At 47.8% G+C, this 17,074-nt stretch overlaps 2 protein-coding genes across 19 annotated transcripts in view; one reads left to right on the top strand and one right to left on the bottom strand.

Annotated features, from left to right (window-relative positions):
* Positions 1-17,074, bottom strand: part of MINK1 (misshapen like kinase 1) — a 66,529-nt gene that overhangs the window by 24,467 nt on the left and 24,988 nt on the right. The window lies entirely within an intron of this gene.
* LOC140708593 (V-type proton ATPase 16 kDa proteolipid subunit c-like) lies at positions 14,930-16,972 on the top strand. The gene has a single exon (XM_073004608.1). The coding sequence runs from the start codon at positions 15,793-15,795 to the stop codon at positions 16,099-16,101; it is 309 nt and encodes a 102-aa protein (XP_072860709.1). The 5' UTR covers positions 14,930-15,792; the 3' UTR covers positions 16,102-16,972.

The following is a 17,074-nucleotide window of genomic DNA, read 5'->3' as shown; positions in this document are numbered from 1 at the left end:
TCGCCCAGGCTGGTCTCGAATCCTGAGCTGAACAGATCCACCTGCCTTGGACTCTCAAACTGCTGGGATTACAGGGGTGAGGCACCATGCCTGACTCTGTCCATCCTTTTTTTTTTTTTTAAGACTTAGTCTCATTCTGTTGCCCAGGCTAGAGGGCAGTAGTGCAATCTCAGCTCACTGCAACCTCCACCTCCTGGGTTCAAGTGATTCTCTTGCCTCAGTCCCCTGAATAGCTGGAATGCCCGCCACCACATTTGGCTAATCTTTTTGTATTTTAGTAGAGACAGGATTTCACCATGTTGTCCAGGCCGGTCTTGAACTCCTGACCTCAAGTGATCCGCCCACCTCGGCCTCCCAAAGTGCTGGGATTACAGGAGTGAGCCACCGCACCCAGCCTGTCCATTCTTTTGACTGGAGCCATCCTAGTAGGTATGAAGTGGTATCTCATTGTGGTTTTGAATTGTATTTCCCCAGGAGGCTGAGGCAGGAGGATCCTGTAAGTCCAGAATTCAAGGCTGCAGTGAGCTATGACCATGCCACTGTACTCCAGTCTGAGCAACAGTGAGACTGCCTCCCTACCCCATCTAGGAAAGGATGGACAGTCAAAGGCATTGAGGAGGGCATTGGAGAAGCTGAAACTGTCATACGCTGCTGCTGGGAATGTAGAATGGTACAGCCACTTTGGAAAACAGTTTGACAGTTCCTCAAATGTTAAACAATGAGTTATCGTATCACCCAGCCATTTCACTTCTAGGTAGAGACTCAAGAAAAGTGAAAACATATATCCACACAAAAATAGGTAGATGGACGCCCACAGCAGGATTATTAATAACCAAAAAGTAGAAACAACCCAAATATCCATCAACTGATGAATAGATACATGTGGTATATCTATATAATAGAATGATATTGGCAATAAAAAGAAATGAAGACCAGGTGTGGTGGCTCATGCCTATAACCCCAGCACTTTGGGAGGCTGAGGTGGGAGGATCACTTGAGGTCAAGTGGTTTGAGATTGCTTGGCAGGTTTGAGACCAACCTTGGCAAGATAATAAGACCCCATCTCTACAAAAAAATTTTTAAAATTAGTGAGGCATGGTGGCATGCACCTGTAGACCCAGCTACATGGGAGGCTGAGGTGGAAGGATCCCTCGGGCCCAGGAGCTGAAGGCAGTAGTGACCTATGATAGCACTACTGCACCCCAGCCTGGGTGACAGAGTGAGACCTTGCCTCCAAAAAAAAAAAAAAAAAAAAAAAAAAAATTAAAAAAACAAAAAAAGGGAATAAACTACTGCTAGATGTTGCAACATGCATGAACCTTGAAAACATTATGCTTAATGAAAGAAGCTAGTCACAAAAGGCCACATATTATGTGGCTACATTTATGTATAATGTCCAGAATAGGCAAATCCAAAGAGATGAAAAGTAGATTAGTGGTTGCCAGGGGCTGGGAGGAAGGGGAAAATGGGTAATGACTGCTAATGCATACTGGGTTTCATTTGGGGATAATGAAAAGGTTCTGAAATTAGATAGTGAAGATGGTTGCGTAAGTCTGTAAGTATACCAAAAACCACTTTAAAATACTTTATTTTAATGTTTGTTAGTTTGTTTTTTGAGACAGGGTCTCACTTTGTTGCTGAGGTTGGAGTGCAGTGGTGTGATCTCAGCTCACTGCAACCTCCGCCTCCTGAGCTCAAGCAATCCTCCTGTCTCAAACTCCCAAGTAGCTGGGACTACAGGTGCACACCACCACAGTTGGCTAATTTTTATATTTTTTGTAGAGATGGGGTTTCACTATGTTGCCCAAACTGGTCTTGAACCCCTGAGTTCAAGTGATCCGCCTGCCTTGGCCTCCCGAAGTGTGGCATTACAAGCATGAGCCACCACACTTGGCCTAAAATATTTTTAAAGGGTAAACTTTATGGTATGTAAATTATATTTCAATAAACCTGTTATTAAAAATAATAATCCTTCAATATCACTAGTAATAGGAGAAATGCAAATCAAAACCCAATGAGATAGCATCTCACCCCAGTTAAAGGGTTATTATCAAAAGACAAAAAGGCTGGGCATAGTGGCTCACACCTGTAACTGTAATCCCAACACTTTGGGAGGCTGGGGTGGGAGGATCACTTGAGCCCAGGAGTTCAAGACATGCCTGGGCAACATAGTGAAACCACTCCTCTACAAAAAATAAAATAATCTTAAAAGAAAAAAAAATTGGCCGGGCGCGGTGGCTCACGCCTATAATCCCAGCACTTTGGGAGACCAAGGTGGCCGGATCATGAGGTCAGGAGATCAAGACCATCCTGGCTAACACAGTGAAACCCCGTCTCTACTAAAAATTACAAAAAAAAATTAGCCGGGCGTGGTGGCGGGCGCCTGTAGTCCCAGCTACTCAGGAGGCTGAGGCAGGAGAATGGCGTGAACCCTGGAAGGGGAGCTTGCAGTGAGCCGCTGCACTCCAGCCTGGGCAACAGAGCAAGACTCTGTCTCAAAAAAAATAAAAATAAAAAATAAATACATACATACATACATACATATAAAATAAAAATGAATACAAATAAAATAATTTTTAAAAGACCAAAAAAAAAAAAAAAAGAGATGCTGCCAAGGATATAGAGAAAGGGGAACTCGTACACTGTTGGTGGGAATCTAAATTAGTACAGCCTCTATGGATAACAGCATGCAGGTTCCTCAAAAAACTGAAAATAGAACTATCATAAGATCAGGCAACGTCACTGCTGGGTATATATCCAAAAGAGAAAAAATGGTCAGGTACAGTGGCCCACACCTGTATGTGAGCACTGTGGGAGAAAGAGGCAGGAGGATCACTTGAGTTCAGGAGTTAGAGACCACCCTGAGCAACACGGCGAGACCCTGTCTCTACAAAAAGTACAAAAAATTAGCTGGACGTGGTGGTATGCACCTGTCGTCCCAATTACTCGGGAGGCTGAGGCAGAATTGTTTGATCCTGGAGGTGGAAGTTACAGTGAGCCGAGATCGTGCCACTGCACTCCAGCCTGGGCGATAGGACTGAAACCCTGTCTCAAAAATAAATAAATAATAATTTAAAAATTAAAACATTAGGCCGGGAGTGGTGGCTCACACCTGTAATCCCAGCACTTTGGGAGGCCAAGGCGGGTGGATCACGAGGTCAGGAGATTGGGACCATCCTGGCTAACATGGTGAAACCCCGTCTCTACTAAAAATACAAAAAAATTAGCCAGGTGTGGTGGCGGGCCCCTATAGTCCCGGCTACTTGGGAGGCTGAGACAGGAGAATGGCATGAACCCAGGAGGTGGAGCTTGCAGTGAGCCGAGATCGCACCACTGCACTCCAGCCTGGGCGACAGAGCGAGACTCTGTCTCAATAAATAAATAAATAAATAATTAGCCAGGTGTGGCAGTGTGCACCTGTGCTACCAGCTACTTAGGAGGCTGAGGTGGGAGGACTTCTTGAGCCCAGGAGGTTGAGGCTACATGCAGTCAGTCATGATCATGCAATGCAACCTGGGCAACAGAGTGAGACCCTGTCTTAAAAAAAAGAAAAAAAAACAAAACAAGAAATCAGTACCTAGAAGAGACATCTATACTCCTATATTTATTGTAGCACTAGTCATAACAGCCAAGATATAGAGTTAAATTAAATAAATGCATACATAAAATATTGCATATCTATATGGAATGTTATATGGAATATGGATGGAATGTTATTCGGCCATAAAAAGTAATGAAATCGGTTCACCTGCAGCAACATGGATGAGCCCAGAGGATATTCTGTTAAGTGAAATACACCAGGCATGGAAAGACAAACGTTACATGTACTCTCTTATATGTGGGGAGTAGAAAGAGCTGGTCTCAAGGAGGTGGACAGCAGAACAGGGGTTGCCAGAAGCTGAGAAGGGCAGGGGGATGAAGACAGGCTGGTTAATGGATTCAGAAATACAGGTGGATAGAAGAAACACTAGAAGGTTCTAGTGTTTGACAGCACAGTAGGGTAACCACAGTTATGAATACTTTATTGTAAATGTAAAAAGAGCTAGAGGAGGGTCGGGCGTGGTGACTCACGCCTGTAATCCCAGCACTTTTGGAGGTCGAGGGTGGATCACCTGAGGTCAAGAGTTTGAGACCAGCCTGGCCAATTGGGTGAAACCCCATCTCTACTAAAAATACAAAAAGTTGCTGGGCGTGGTGGCGCATGCCTGTAGTTCCAGCTACTTGGGAGGCTGAGGCAGAAGAATCACCTGAACCTGGAAGATGGAGGTTGCAGTGAGCCGAGATCATGCCATTGCACTCCAGCCTGAGCAACAGAGCAAGACTCTGTCTAAAGATAAAAATTAAAAATTAAAAACAAGAGCTAGAAGATATGGAATGCTCTCAACAAAATCAAATAAGTGTTTGAGGTAATGGATAGCCAAATTGCGCTGACTTAATCATTATACATAGTATGCATGTATCAAAACATCACATATTCCATCAATATGTATAATTATGTATAAATTACTTTTTTTTTTCTTTTTTGGAGACAGAGTCTCACTCTGTCACCCAGGCTGCAGTGCAATGGTGCCATCTCGGCTCACTGCCACCTCCGCCTTCCAGATTAAAGCAATTCTCCTGCCTCAGCCTCAAGAGTAGCTGTGATTATCAGCCTCGCAACTAGCTGTGACCACCATACCTGGCTAATTTTTGTAATTTTAGTAGAGATGGGGTTTTGCCATGTTGGCCAAGCTGGCCTCAAACTCCTAACCTCAGGTGATCCACCCACCTCAGCCCCCAAAGTGCTGGGATTATAGGCGTGAGCCACTGCACCTGGCCCAATTTTTAAAAATTTTAATTATTATTATTTTTTAGAGCTGGGTCTCACTATGTTGCCCAGGCTGGTCTCAAACTCCTGGGCTCAAGTGATCCTCCTGCCTCAGCCTCTCAAAGTGTTGGGATTACAAGCGTGAGCCATTGTACCTGACCGTGTATCTATTTTTTTAATGCATTTTTAAAAATCCTAAGATGCAGGACATAGTGGCTCATACCTGTAACCCTGAAATTACAGGTATGAGCCACTCAGGAGACTGAGATAGGAGGACCACTTGAGCCTAGGAGGAGGTTGAACCTCCGGTGAGTTGTGGTCATGCCACTGCACTCCAGCCTGGATGACAGAGCAAGACCCTGGCAAACAAAACAAAACAAAACAAAACAAAACAAAACAAATCCTAAGAGCACCTTCTGTAGTGTTTAGTTTATTATCTATCTATCTATCTATCTATCTATCTATCTATCTATCTATCTACATATCTATCTATCTATTTTGAGACAGAGTTCGCTCTGTTGCCCAGGCTGGCGTGCAGTGGCGCGATCTGGGTTCACTGCAAGCTCTGCCTCCCGGGTTCACGCCATTCTTCCACCTCAGCCTCCCAAGCAGCTGGGACTACAGGCACCTGCCACCACGCCCAGCTAATTTTCTGTATTTTTAGTAGAGATGGGGTTTCACCACGTTGTCCAGGATGGTCTCGATCTCCTGACCTCGTGATCTGCCCGCCTCGGCCTCCCAAAGTGCTGAGATTACAGGCGTGAGCCACCGCACCTAGTTGATTATTATTATCATCATCTTGAAACAGTCTCGCTCTGCTACCTAGGCTAGAGTGCAGTGGCATGATCACAATTCACTGCAGCCTTGACCTCCTGGGCTCAAATGATCCTCCCACCTCAGCCTCCTGAGCAATTGTGATCACAGCTATGGACCACAATACCTAGCTAATTTTTAAAATTTTTTGTAGATATGCAGTCTCATTATGTGGACCAGGTTGGTCTCAAACTCCAGGGCTCAAATGATCCACCTGCCTCGGCCCCCCAAAGGGCTGGGATTACATACGTGCACCACCGTGCCTGGACAATAAGTTATTATTAATGACAGATTCTATTCTAAGAGAGCTACCCTACTAATATCAGCTTGGTGTAGTGGCTCACACCTGTAATCCCAGCACGTTGGGAGGTGGGCGGATCACCTGAGGTCAAGAGTTCAAGACCAGCCTCACCAACATGGTGAAACCCCATCTCTACTAAAAATACAAAAATTAGGTGTTGTGGTGCATGCCTGTAACTCCAGCTACTTGGGAGGCTGAGGCAGGAGAACTGCTTAAACTGGGGAGGTGGAGGTTGCAGTGAACCAAGATTGTATCACTGCACTTAAGCCTGGGCGACAGAGTGAGACTCTGTCTAAACAACAACAACAACAACAAAAAAAGCAACCTACGCTACTAATATGGAAAGGGATCTATAAAGTGCTTCTCATCTAATAACACATATTTAAAAATTCCTAGACAGGCCGGCACGATGGCTCACGGCTGTAATCCCAGCACTTTGGGAGGCCGAGGCGGGTGGATCATGAGATCAGAAGATTGAGACCACCTTGGCTAACATGGTGAAACCCATCCCTATTAAAAAAGAAATACAAAAAATTAGACAGGCGAGGTGGCAGGCGCCTGTAGTCCCAGCTACTTGGGAGGCTGAGGCAGGAGAATGGCATGAACCCGGGAGGTGGAGTTTGCAGTAAGCCGAGATCCTGCCACTGCACTCCAGCAAGACTTCATCTCAAAAAAATAAATAAATAAATTCCAAGACAAACACAGTAGACAATAAAATATAATTCATGATTAAAAGTTAGGCAATTTTTTTTTTTTTTTTTTTTGAGACAGAGTCTTGCTCTTGTCACCCAGGCTGGAGTGCAATGGTACGATCTCTGCTCACTGTAACCTCTGTCTCCCAGTTCAAACTATTCTCTTGCCTCAGCCTCCTGAGTAGCTGGGATTACAGGTATGTGCCACTATGCCCAGCTAATTTTTATATTTTTAGTAGAGACGGGGTTTCACTATGTTGACCAGGCTGGTCTTGAACTCCTGACCTCAGGTGATCTGCCCACCACGGCCTCCCCAAATGCTGGGATTATAGGCATGAGCCACTGTACCCGATCTAGTTTTTTGTTTTTTAATTAAGATGCAGTGTTGCTCTGTCACCCAAGCTGGAGTGCAGTGCCAGAATCATAGCTCACTGCAATCTCAGACTGCTGTGCTTAAGCAATCCTACTTCAGCCTCCCAAGCAGCTGGGACTACAGGCATGTGCCATCATGCCTGGCTACTTTTTTGTGTGTGTAGAATCAGGGTCTCACTATGTTGCTCACAATTTGGTTTCTTATTCTTGGCTCTGCTGCTAACAGGCTGTGTGTTTAAGGACCAGTCACTTAACTTCTCTAAGTTCCCTTTCAGTAAGATAGCTTTTTTTTTTTTTTTTTTTGAGACAGAGTCCCACTGTGTCACCAGGCTAGAGTTCGGTGGCGTGATCTCGGCTCACTGCAACCTCCGACTTTCTGGTTCAAGCGATTCTCCTGCCTCAGCCTCCCAAGTAGCTGGGACTACAGGCACACCCCACCACGCCCAGCTAATTTTTTGTATTTTTAGTAGAGACGGGGTTACACCATGTTGGCCAGGATGGTCTCGCTCTCCTGACCTCGTGGTCCGCCCGTCTCAGCCTCCCAAAGTGCTGGGATTACAGGTGTGAGCCACCACGCCCGGCCCGAAAACAGAATTTCTAACTCTATGATTCCAAATGCTCAGGTCCACACTCCATGAGGCTGCCAACCTAATGACTATTTATTCCTTCCTTCTGTGTGCCAGAAACTGTGCTAAGCTGGGGAATAGAACAGTGAGTAACTGAAGCAGTCCCTACCTTACTGGTGCTTACATTCTGAGGAGAGAGGCACACGTTAACAACCTCTACAATTAATTGTGTAATTATAGCTGTGGCATGTCTTTGTTTCCTTTCTTTCTTTCGTTGCATCTCAGATGCCACAAACCAATGTATTGTTTCTTTTTTGAGACAGGGTCTTGCTCTGTCCCATAGGCTGGAGTGCAGTGGCACAACCATAGCTCACTGTAGCCTCGAACTCCTGGACTCAAGTGATCCTCCTGCCCCAGCCTACCAGGTAACTGGGACTACAAGCGCACACACCACTCTGCCTGGTTACTGGCTATTTTTTTTTGGTAGAGACGGGTCTCCCTGTGTTGATCAGGCTGGTCTTGAACTTCTGGGCTCAAGCGATCCTCCTGCCTCAGTCTTCCAAAGTGCTGAGATTACAGGTGTAAGCCACCATGCCTAGTCTATTTTAATGTTTTTCCCATAGATCACAACTTCATCATTTTTTTCTACGTAGCTGTTCCACATAGTGAAATTTGTCCTTCTGAGAAAAAGGGGAGAAAAAAAAAAATCCTTGAAACTTTCCCCCTCTAGTCCAGCGTCTGGTTATTTAAATACACATCTCATGTAAAACAGAAAAGATAAAAAAGTAAAGATAAAAATAAAAAAGTATGGAGTGACACTCCTCCTGCTGCTGCCAAGTGTGTCTCTTGGACCGAAAAGGAGGAAGGAAGGTTTCGGTCTCGGAAAGAGCTCCGGTCTGTCTTATGTGCTGTGAAGTGCAGGGTGCCAAGAGAGCACACCTGACCGAGCCTGGGGAGCCAGGAAAAGGTTCTTTTGAAGAAGACATATTCAAGCTGCAGTGGTCTACCTGCCTTTCCAGTACCCTCCTCTGAACAACGAGTGCTGCAATCTGCCCCATCCTTCCAGCCTTGATCTTTACTACTTTAGGAGCTTGCCCATATCGGCCATCTCAGAGATCACCCTCATTGTCCACTCTCCCCATAGGCCTTCTTTTTTTTTTTTTTTGAGACGGAGGCTCACTCTTGTCGCCCAGGCTGGAGTCCAGTGGTGCGATCTCGGCTCACTGCAACCTTCACCTCCCGGGTTCAAGCGATTCTCCTGCTTCAGCCTCCCAAGTAGCTGGGATTACACCGCACCCAGCCCCCATAGCCCTTTAATAATGACAGAGCTAGGCCGGGCGTGGTGGCTCACTCCTATAATCCCAGCACTTTAGGAGGCCAAGGCAGGCGGATCATTTGAGGTCAGGAGTTCAAGAGCAGCCTGACCAACATGGTGAAACCCTGTCTCTACTAAAAATACCAAAATTAGCTGGTGTGGTGGCACACACGTGTAATCCCCGCTACTTGGCAGGCTGAGGTAGGAGAATCTCTTGAACCTGGGAAGTGGAGGTTGCAGTGAGTCGAAATTGCACCACTGCACTCCAGCCTGGGTGACACAGCGAGACTCCATCTCAAAAATAATAATAATAATAATGAGACAGTTAGCAATTTTTGAGCATTTTATTTGTTCCTGGTACTGCGGGGCACTTTAGAATTATAATCTCACACGACAAACTTTGAAGTGGGTACTACTGTTATATTCATTTCACAGGTGAAAAAGTTCACAACAATTTAATGACTTGCCCAGGATTACACACAGCTAGGAAGTGGTGGAGCCGAGATTTGACCTGAAAATTTGACCTCAAGGCCTGCAGTGTGCATTGCCTAGCTCATACCTCCTGTTGCCCAAAGGACCGTGTTTTCAACCATTTCTTCCCCTTTCTAGCCCCAGCAAAAGTTTAAGAAATGAGTTCCTGACCCCAGGGAGCCAGTCTAAGACTGAAGGAAAAAAGGTAACCAAAGGCAAACTTCCTCTTCAGCCTTTCAAATAAAAGGGAAGACGCCAGACAGTGCCTGGAGACTCAGGGCTGGAGAGCTCATTATCATCTCAGGTAAAGGAAAGCAGAGGCCATGAGTGGGCAGAGCGGCCAGACTGTACACAGAGAGCACAGTAGACATGGAAGGAGAGGCCATGGGAGCTGCAGGGGGAGACAGAAGCGGGACAGTGACCAACTGACTCTAGCTATCCCCTGGTGTTACCATTAACCCAGAACCACCCTATGGTTCCAGTTCCAAGGAACTGTCTATGCTGCCATTCAGGTGCCTAGGTTCCAACAAGATGCTTTTTCTCTTTTTTTTCTCTTGGCATGTGAAGTGAGAAGGATATTTTTTTGGTTTTTGTTTTGTGAGGCAGGGTCTTGCAATGTTGCCCAGGCTGGCGTGCAGTGGTGCAATCATAGCTCACTGCAGCCTCAACCTCTTGGGTTCAGGCAGTTCTCCCACCTCAGCTTCCTGAGTAGCTGGAACCACAAGCACTCACCATCATGCCCAGCTACTTTTTAAAAACTTTTTTGTAGAGATAGGGGTCTCACTATGTTGCCCAGGCTGGTATTGAACTCCTGGGCTCAAGCAATCCGGCTGCCTTGGACACCCAAAGTGCTAGAATTACAGGTGTGAGCCACCACACCCTTTCAAGAAGGGTCTTGACTTTAAATAAAAATATTGACAGTCTGGCACTGTGCTAAGTGTTTTACACGTACCAACCAATTTTTTTTTTTTTGAGATGGAGTCTCACGGTCGCCCAGGCTGGAGTGCAGTGGCGTGATCTTGGCTCACTGCAACCTCCACCTCCTGGATTCAAGCAATTCTCCTGCCTCAGCCTCCCAGTAGCTAGGATTACAGGTGCCAGCCACCACACCAGGCTAATTTTTGTATTTTTAGTAGATACAGGGTTCTGCCATGTTGGCCTGGCTGCTCTTGAACTCCTGACCTCAGGTGATCCGCCGGCCTCGGCTTCCCAAAGTGCTGGGATTACAGGTGGGAGCCACCACGCCCGGCCCACACAACAACTACTTTAATCCTCACCTAACTCCATGAGGCAGATATTATTATTACTGTCACTTTACAGAGGAGGAAACAGGCTCAGGGAAAGTAAATAACTTGCTAAGGTCCAACAGCTATTTCAGTGGCAGAGCCAGGGTTTGAATGCATGGAGCTGGCTCCTGAGTCTCTGCCACATCTACCCCTTGTTTGACTTAGCTGGAGCAGATTCCTTCCAACCCAACAAGCCAGACCACAACATCTCTATTAAACCTTTCACAGGGCTGAGCCTCAGCTCCACAAGTAGAACAGAAGCTCATTAAGGGCAGGAGCCATTTCTACGTGGTACTTGGGTATACATAGAACGAGAGTGAGGCAGCCTCGCACTGAGACGGGTGCCTGAATGAAAGCAGCAGTATTTTATCTGCTCTGAATCTGTAACACACACAAAACGACTGTTGTTGCATCGTGAGCGCGTGGGGTAACAGTCTGCGGCTGCTTTGTCTCATTCACTAGAGCTTCTATTACTAAGAAGAATCTTATCTCCTCACGTTTTACGTATACTAAAATTGTGTAAAATCTTTGGTTGGCCCAGGCACGGTGGCTCACACCTGTAATCCCAGGACTTTGGGAGGCTGAGGCGAGTAGATATCCTGAGGTCAGGAGTTCAAGACCAGCCTGGCCCACATGGTGAAACTGTCCCTACTAAAAATACAGAAATTATCCGGGTGTGGTGGCGCGTGCCTGTAGTTCCAGCTACTAGGGAGGCTGGGGCAGGAGAATCACTTGAACCCGGGAGGCGGAGGTTACAGTGAGCTGAGATCGTGCCACTGCACTCCAGCCTGGGGAACAGAGTGAGACTCCCACTCAAAATAAATAAATAAATACAAATCTTTGGTTGATGGAGAGGCTCTGGAAGATACCATAAAAGTGTTGGACTCAATTACTGAAGGGTGGGGCTCTGGGATAACAGAAAGAGCCTCTTGTGTGTGTCAAAATAGATGTCGCCTGGCACTGTGCCCTGTGTTGTTTACAATGTATAATTATACATATTGCTTTGCTCAGATATGAAGAGCCAACAGTGATGTTAAGGCTGAAACTTGGTAGATGTCTCGTCTCTCATAGCTCCGCATACAATGCAAGGCAGTGGTCACACACCAGGCTGGCCCCGAGCAGCACATCCTCCTGACGCTGCACTCACCTCACTAGGGAGCTGCCTGTTGTTTGCTCCTGTTCCCCTCAAAGCTCCAGGTATGGCCGGGCGCGGTGGCTCAAGCCTGTAATCCCAGCACTTTGGGAGGCCGAGATGGGCGGATCACAAGGTCAGGAGATCGAGACCATCCTGGCTAACACGGTGAAACCCCGTCTCTACTAAAAATACAAAAAATTAGCCGGGCGAGGTGGCGGGCGCCTGTAGTCCCAGCTACTCGGGAGGCTGAGGCAAGAGAATGGCGTAAACCCGGGAGGCGGAGCTTGCAGTGAGCTGACATTCGGCCACTGCACTCCAGCCCGGGTGACAGAGCAAGACTCCGTCTCAAAAAAAAAAAAAAAAAAAAAAAAGCTCCAGGTATGTTCCTGAGTATATACGAGGTCACCAAATCCTCACTGATTTAATGATAAAACGCCAGACGGAGCAAGGCAGAGCTGGGTTGGCTCAAGGAAAGCTTTTCAGAAGAAGCTGAGGAACAAGGGTTGGAGAGAGAGAAGAGGCACACAGCTGGTGGCCTGAGGCAGGCAAGGGGAGGGCACGAGCTGTCCCCTCAGACTCTGCTCCTCTGCCTTAAATCCCCCTTTAACTATTTCAAATGTATTAGTTTCCCCAGCTTCAAAAGCTTTCCGAAGGTGCTGCCTAACGCTTCAGCGTCTCCCTAGCACATGGCATGCACTGGTGCTGAACAGTTACGGGACACAGTGCCGTGGTCCTTCCACCTGCACCACGGACTCTGCTCCCTAGAACCGACCAGGGGAGGCATACACCAGCCTTAAGCCCTTGCTTCTTTGCTCTGCTGACCCTCAAGGGGCTCCCTGAACTCCTCCCACAGCTCCTACCTGGAGAAAAAACCAGGGGCAAATGTGAACCCACTCCTGCTCTCACGGTGCAGCCTGGGGCCCAGTATCAACGGACATTTTCCTTTCCTCAAAACCAAAAAGTCATTTCAGTGTAGTGGTAGGACAGACTGAGATTAGATTAGAAACAAAAGGTTTGATTATTTCCCAAGAGAAAATGCAAAAGAGTTTATGCATAAACTGTTTCGAGTATGCTGTCCGGTTGGGAGGCTGGGACACGAACCGAAGCTCAGAGCCTAGGAAGCGTGAGCCAAGGCTGTGGGGCAAGAAAAAGGAGAGAAGGAGAAACCCCATCAGTCCCTCACAATCCTCATGTGGAAATCTAGAAATGCAGGAGAAGCCTGGAGTCATAGTGGAATCCAGGATGAAAGGGGTGGATGACAGAATGAGCAAAAGGAGGCAAGCACCAGAGGCTTGGGGTCCCATTTCTTGGAAGTGGCCTGGAGCTGGCAGATGAGAACTCTGGCTGCCAGTCCTCATTCCACTAACAATAGCTCCTCTAATAACATGCCCCTTCCCTTTGTACCCTGCTCCAAATGGGGAAAGTAATTCCTGCGGTGTTGGCTTTGCATGTAGATGAAACCCTTTGAGGGGTAAAGGTTTATTTAAGTACTTTAGCAAATGCAAACTGTTATTATCAATATTAGCCAGCATCTTTATTTAATTTATTTTTTTGAGATGGAGTTTTGCTCCTGTCGCCCAGGCTGGAGTGCAATGGCAAACTCTCGGCTCACAGCAACCTCCGCCTCCCAGGTTCAAGCAATTCTCCTGCCTCAGCCTCCTGAGTAGCTGGGATTACAGGCATGCGCAACCACACCCAGCTAATTTTTGTATTTTTAGTAGAGATAAGGTTTCGCCATGTTGGCCAGGCTGGTCTCGAACTCCTGACCTCACGTGATCCACCCGCCTCAGCCTCCCACAGCGCTGGGACTACATAGCCAGGGTCTTTGTTAAGTGCCTGTCAAATAATGCTCCTGATTTATAAGCGCCCCTGGCTCTACCTTCTGGGTGCTCAGACACCAACATGGAGAGATGAGAATTAACATCCTGAGGAGTCACATATGCTAAAATATAAAGAGTAAGATTGTGAGGAAACTGCAGGGGAAGCAGGTAGGTTAGGAAAAGGTATCCTCACTTTTCTGCTGACCGATGAGTCTTATAATTCTTGAATTTCAGTGCTGGAAAGGTCCATTAAACATTCCAGGAGATTCTAGGGAGCTTCCAGAATGGCAGAAGAACTGGAACCATAAAGCCTGGGGAAGGGATGGAAGTCCTTGGGAAAGAAGCACTAAACAGCCCAGTGGAGACAAGGAAGGATTGGTCTCTCTCGTGCTTCGAGCCCAGCAATGATTATTCACTCAGATATGCCCCGGCAGGTGTTGCTGCTGGAGCCAGTGCTGTTCCCAGACCCAGGCAAGGTGCCATCCTACCCCGACAGGAAACAGGGCAGGAGGTGGGGCTGCCCCGTGCCTGGTGTTGGGAGGGGCCAGGGGGAATCCTGGGTGTTGGGAGGACAAGCCAGAGTCAGCTAGCTGTGAGGCTGGGGGAGAAGACTTCTCTAGTCTGGGAGAGACCCCTCCTTTCCTAGTTCCTTGTACTTCCAAAAAGGCAGGCTTCCTCCTGTTACTAACCATACCAGGACTGACTACACAGGAGCCAGAAAGACTCAGAGAAAACTGTGATAGAGAAAAACAGACGGGGGAAGGGAGAGAAGAGAATGTCAGAGGACACTAGGGAAAGAGAATGGGAACTTGTGGTCTAAAGAGGGAACCAAGTCTGGCCAACATGGTGAAACCCTGTCTCTATTACAAATACAAAAACTAGCCAGGCATGGTAGTGCACGCCTGTAATCCCAGCTACTCAGGAGGGTGAGGCATGCGAATCACTTGAGACTGGAAGGCAGAGGTTGCAGTGAGCTGAGACTGCGCCATTGCACTCCGGCCTGGGTGACAGAGCAAGATCTTGTCTCAAAAAAAAAAAAAAAAAAAAAAAAAAAAATTAAATTTAAATTAAAAAAAAAAAAAGAGGGAACCAACAAGAGCTGGCAGAACAGAATAAAGTCTCAAGCCAAATAACTCCCTTGCCTTGGAAGAGCAAGGCTGCCAGGGTCTTGGAGCCTCTGTTTATCGGGTACCAGTTCAGAGGTCAGTGAGCCCGAGCTGGCCCGGGAGGCCCTCCCTCCCTGGCAGAGGAGAACAATAGGCCTGTTTTCCTGAGCTCTTCCTGTAATCCAGAAGGCCCACACAGAGGAAGAGGGGGCAAAGGCAGTGGCTATACCCAGTGGGGGAGGGGGTATTTAGCCTCCCATAAATTCATTAGCTCCCTTAAAGACACCGCAAAACACCAACAATCTAAGTGTTAAAATAGTGACTGCTATGCAAATGGAGCTTTAAAACCCATCCCTTAGCCCCAGTACCACCAGATTACTAACCCTAAACCCCATCTGTAGGAGATATTCTGAAGCCACCGCAGGGGAGGGGATAAGGGCCTGAGAGACAAGGGGCAGATGGGGTTTCCCCAATTTAAGTTCCACAAGGATACAGTACTGGCAGAGATGGAAGGAGGGGCAAGTATTCTGACAGAAGGGTGGTGTCTTAGACATTCTTCAATTAGACAGGAGTAGCTAAAGGCTGTGTGTGTGTGTGTGTGTGTGTGCATAAGAAAAGAAATAGGAGGGTATGTATGTAAGAGAAAGAGCATCTTGGCCGGGTGTGGTGGCTCACGCCTGTAATCCCAGCACTTTGGGAGGCCAAGGCTGGCAGATTTGCCTGAGCTCAGGAGTTCGAGACCACCCTGGGCAACATGGTGAAACCCTATCTCTACTAAAAATACAAAAAATTAGCTGGGCATGGTGGTGTGTACCTGTAGTTCCAGCTACTCAGGAGGCTGAGACAGGAGAATGGCTTGAGCCCCGGAGGCAGAGGTTGAAGTGAGCAGAGACCCGCACCATTACACTCCAGCTTGGGCTACAGAGTGAGACTTTATCTCAAAAAAAAAAAAAAAAAAAAAAAAAGAAAAGCATCTTTGCTGCTACCAGTCCACTATCTTTGCACTCACCCTCACCCTCTGCCATGCCCATCCTTGTCCCCCTCCCCACTCACAGGCACATCCAACAACAGCCCTGAGTATGCTTTGGTTTTCACCATCTTGGGTGCTATGGCCACCATGGTCTCCAGTGGCCTGGGTGCTGCCTATGGCATGGCCAACAATGGCACCGGCATTATGGCCATGTCTGACGTGTGGCCAGAGCCGATCATGAAGTCCATCATCCCAGTGGTCATGGCTGGTATCATCACCATCTATGGCCTAGTGGCGGCTGTCCCCAGTGCCAGCTCCCTGAATGATGACATCAGCCTCTACAGCAGTTTCCTCCAGCTGAGCACTGGCCTGAGTGGCCTGGCAGCCAGCTTTGCCATCATCGTCGTGGGGGACACTGGCAAGCGGGGCACTGCCCAGCAGCCCTAACTTTGTGTGGGCATGACACTGATCCTATCTTTGCCAAGGTGCTCATCCTCTCCACAAAGCAGCCCCTCTCAAAACCCACCAGTCACAGAAGACGATGTAAAGAGCACCCCTCCTCGTTCCGGAACAAACAGCCTGATACGCCTGTGCCAGGCAGCTGGCTCTCAGGAGTTGGTCTTCTAAGTGTACGGTGTCCTGGAGCTCGTTGTCTGTTGGCTAGGCCTTGCCCCCTCCTCCCCATGCTGTGGACACCTGAGCCTACTCATCACCCATCCAGGTCCCCGACCAGTGAGGACTCAGGTCCCTGGACGCCCCACCCGTCTCCCTTGAGTGCTGTATGTAGAAGGATGAATTAGAGTTGTCATTCTCTCTTCACTGGGTATTTATAAAGCTTTGGCCTGTCCATGCCCCTGCGGAGCAGCCCTTGTCTCCCAACTCTCTAGTAACCTTCAGGTACGGTGTCACCTCACGGAGGTTCCCATTGCTGAGCCTCCTAGGATGGGCCACCCTCTCCAGCCCGGGCTAAGAGGCCCAGTGCGGAGGCTGTGTCTGATAAAGTTCTCAGATGTCGGGGGAGGAAAAAAAAAAGAGAGAGAGAGAGTGTTTAAGAAAGAGAGAGAAAATGGGAGTGGGTGTGTGAGCTGGAGATAGGGAAGTGGCAGGAAAAGTCTGATAAGATCACCTCCTCCTTCCTACCCAGGCAGAGATACTGGACACAGCCCCCCAAGGACCCAAAGGGTAATAAGTAGAGAGCCAGATGCCTGCCTTTCTCAATGGGAGGTGGCCCTCCCAGGCCTGAAGAAGTCTCCATTTACCCCAGAGCCAGCTAAGAAGCAGGTAGGTAGCACCATCTCCAAGCACCCAGGTGCCTGGGATGAACGGCAGGCCCAAAGCCAAAGCATGAGACAGATTAAATGTTCCTATGGCAAGAGGAGGAGAGCAGGGGCCACCAGCATCTCTTCAACGAGCAAATGAA

This window comes from Chlorocebus sabaeus, chromosome 16, assembly GCF_047675955.1.
Source record: "Chlorocebus sabaeus isolate Y175 chromosome 16, mChlSab1.0.hap1, whole genome shotgun sequence".
Taxonomy (NCBI): Eukaryota; Metazoa; Chordata; class Mammalia; order Primates; family Cercopithecidae; genus Chlorocebus; species Chlorocebus sabaeus.
The sequence above is the reverse complement of the archived record's forward strand: the minus strand, read 5'-3'. Positions and strand labels throughout refer to the sequence as shown.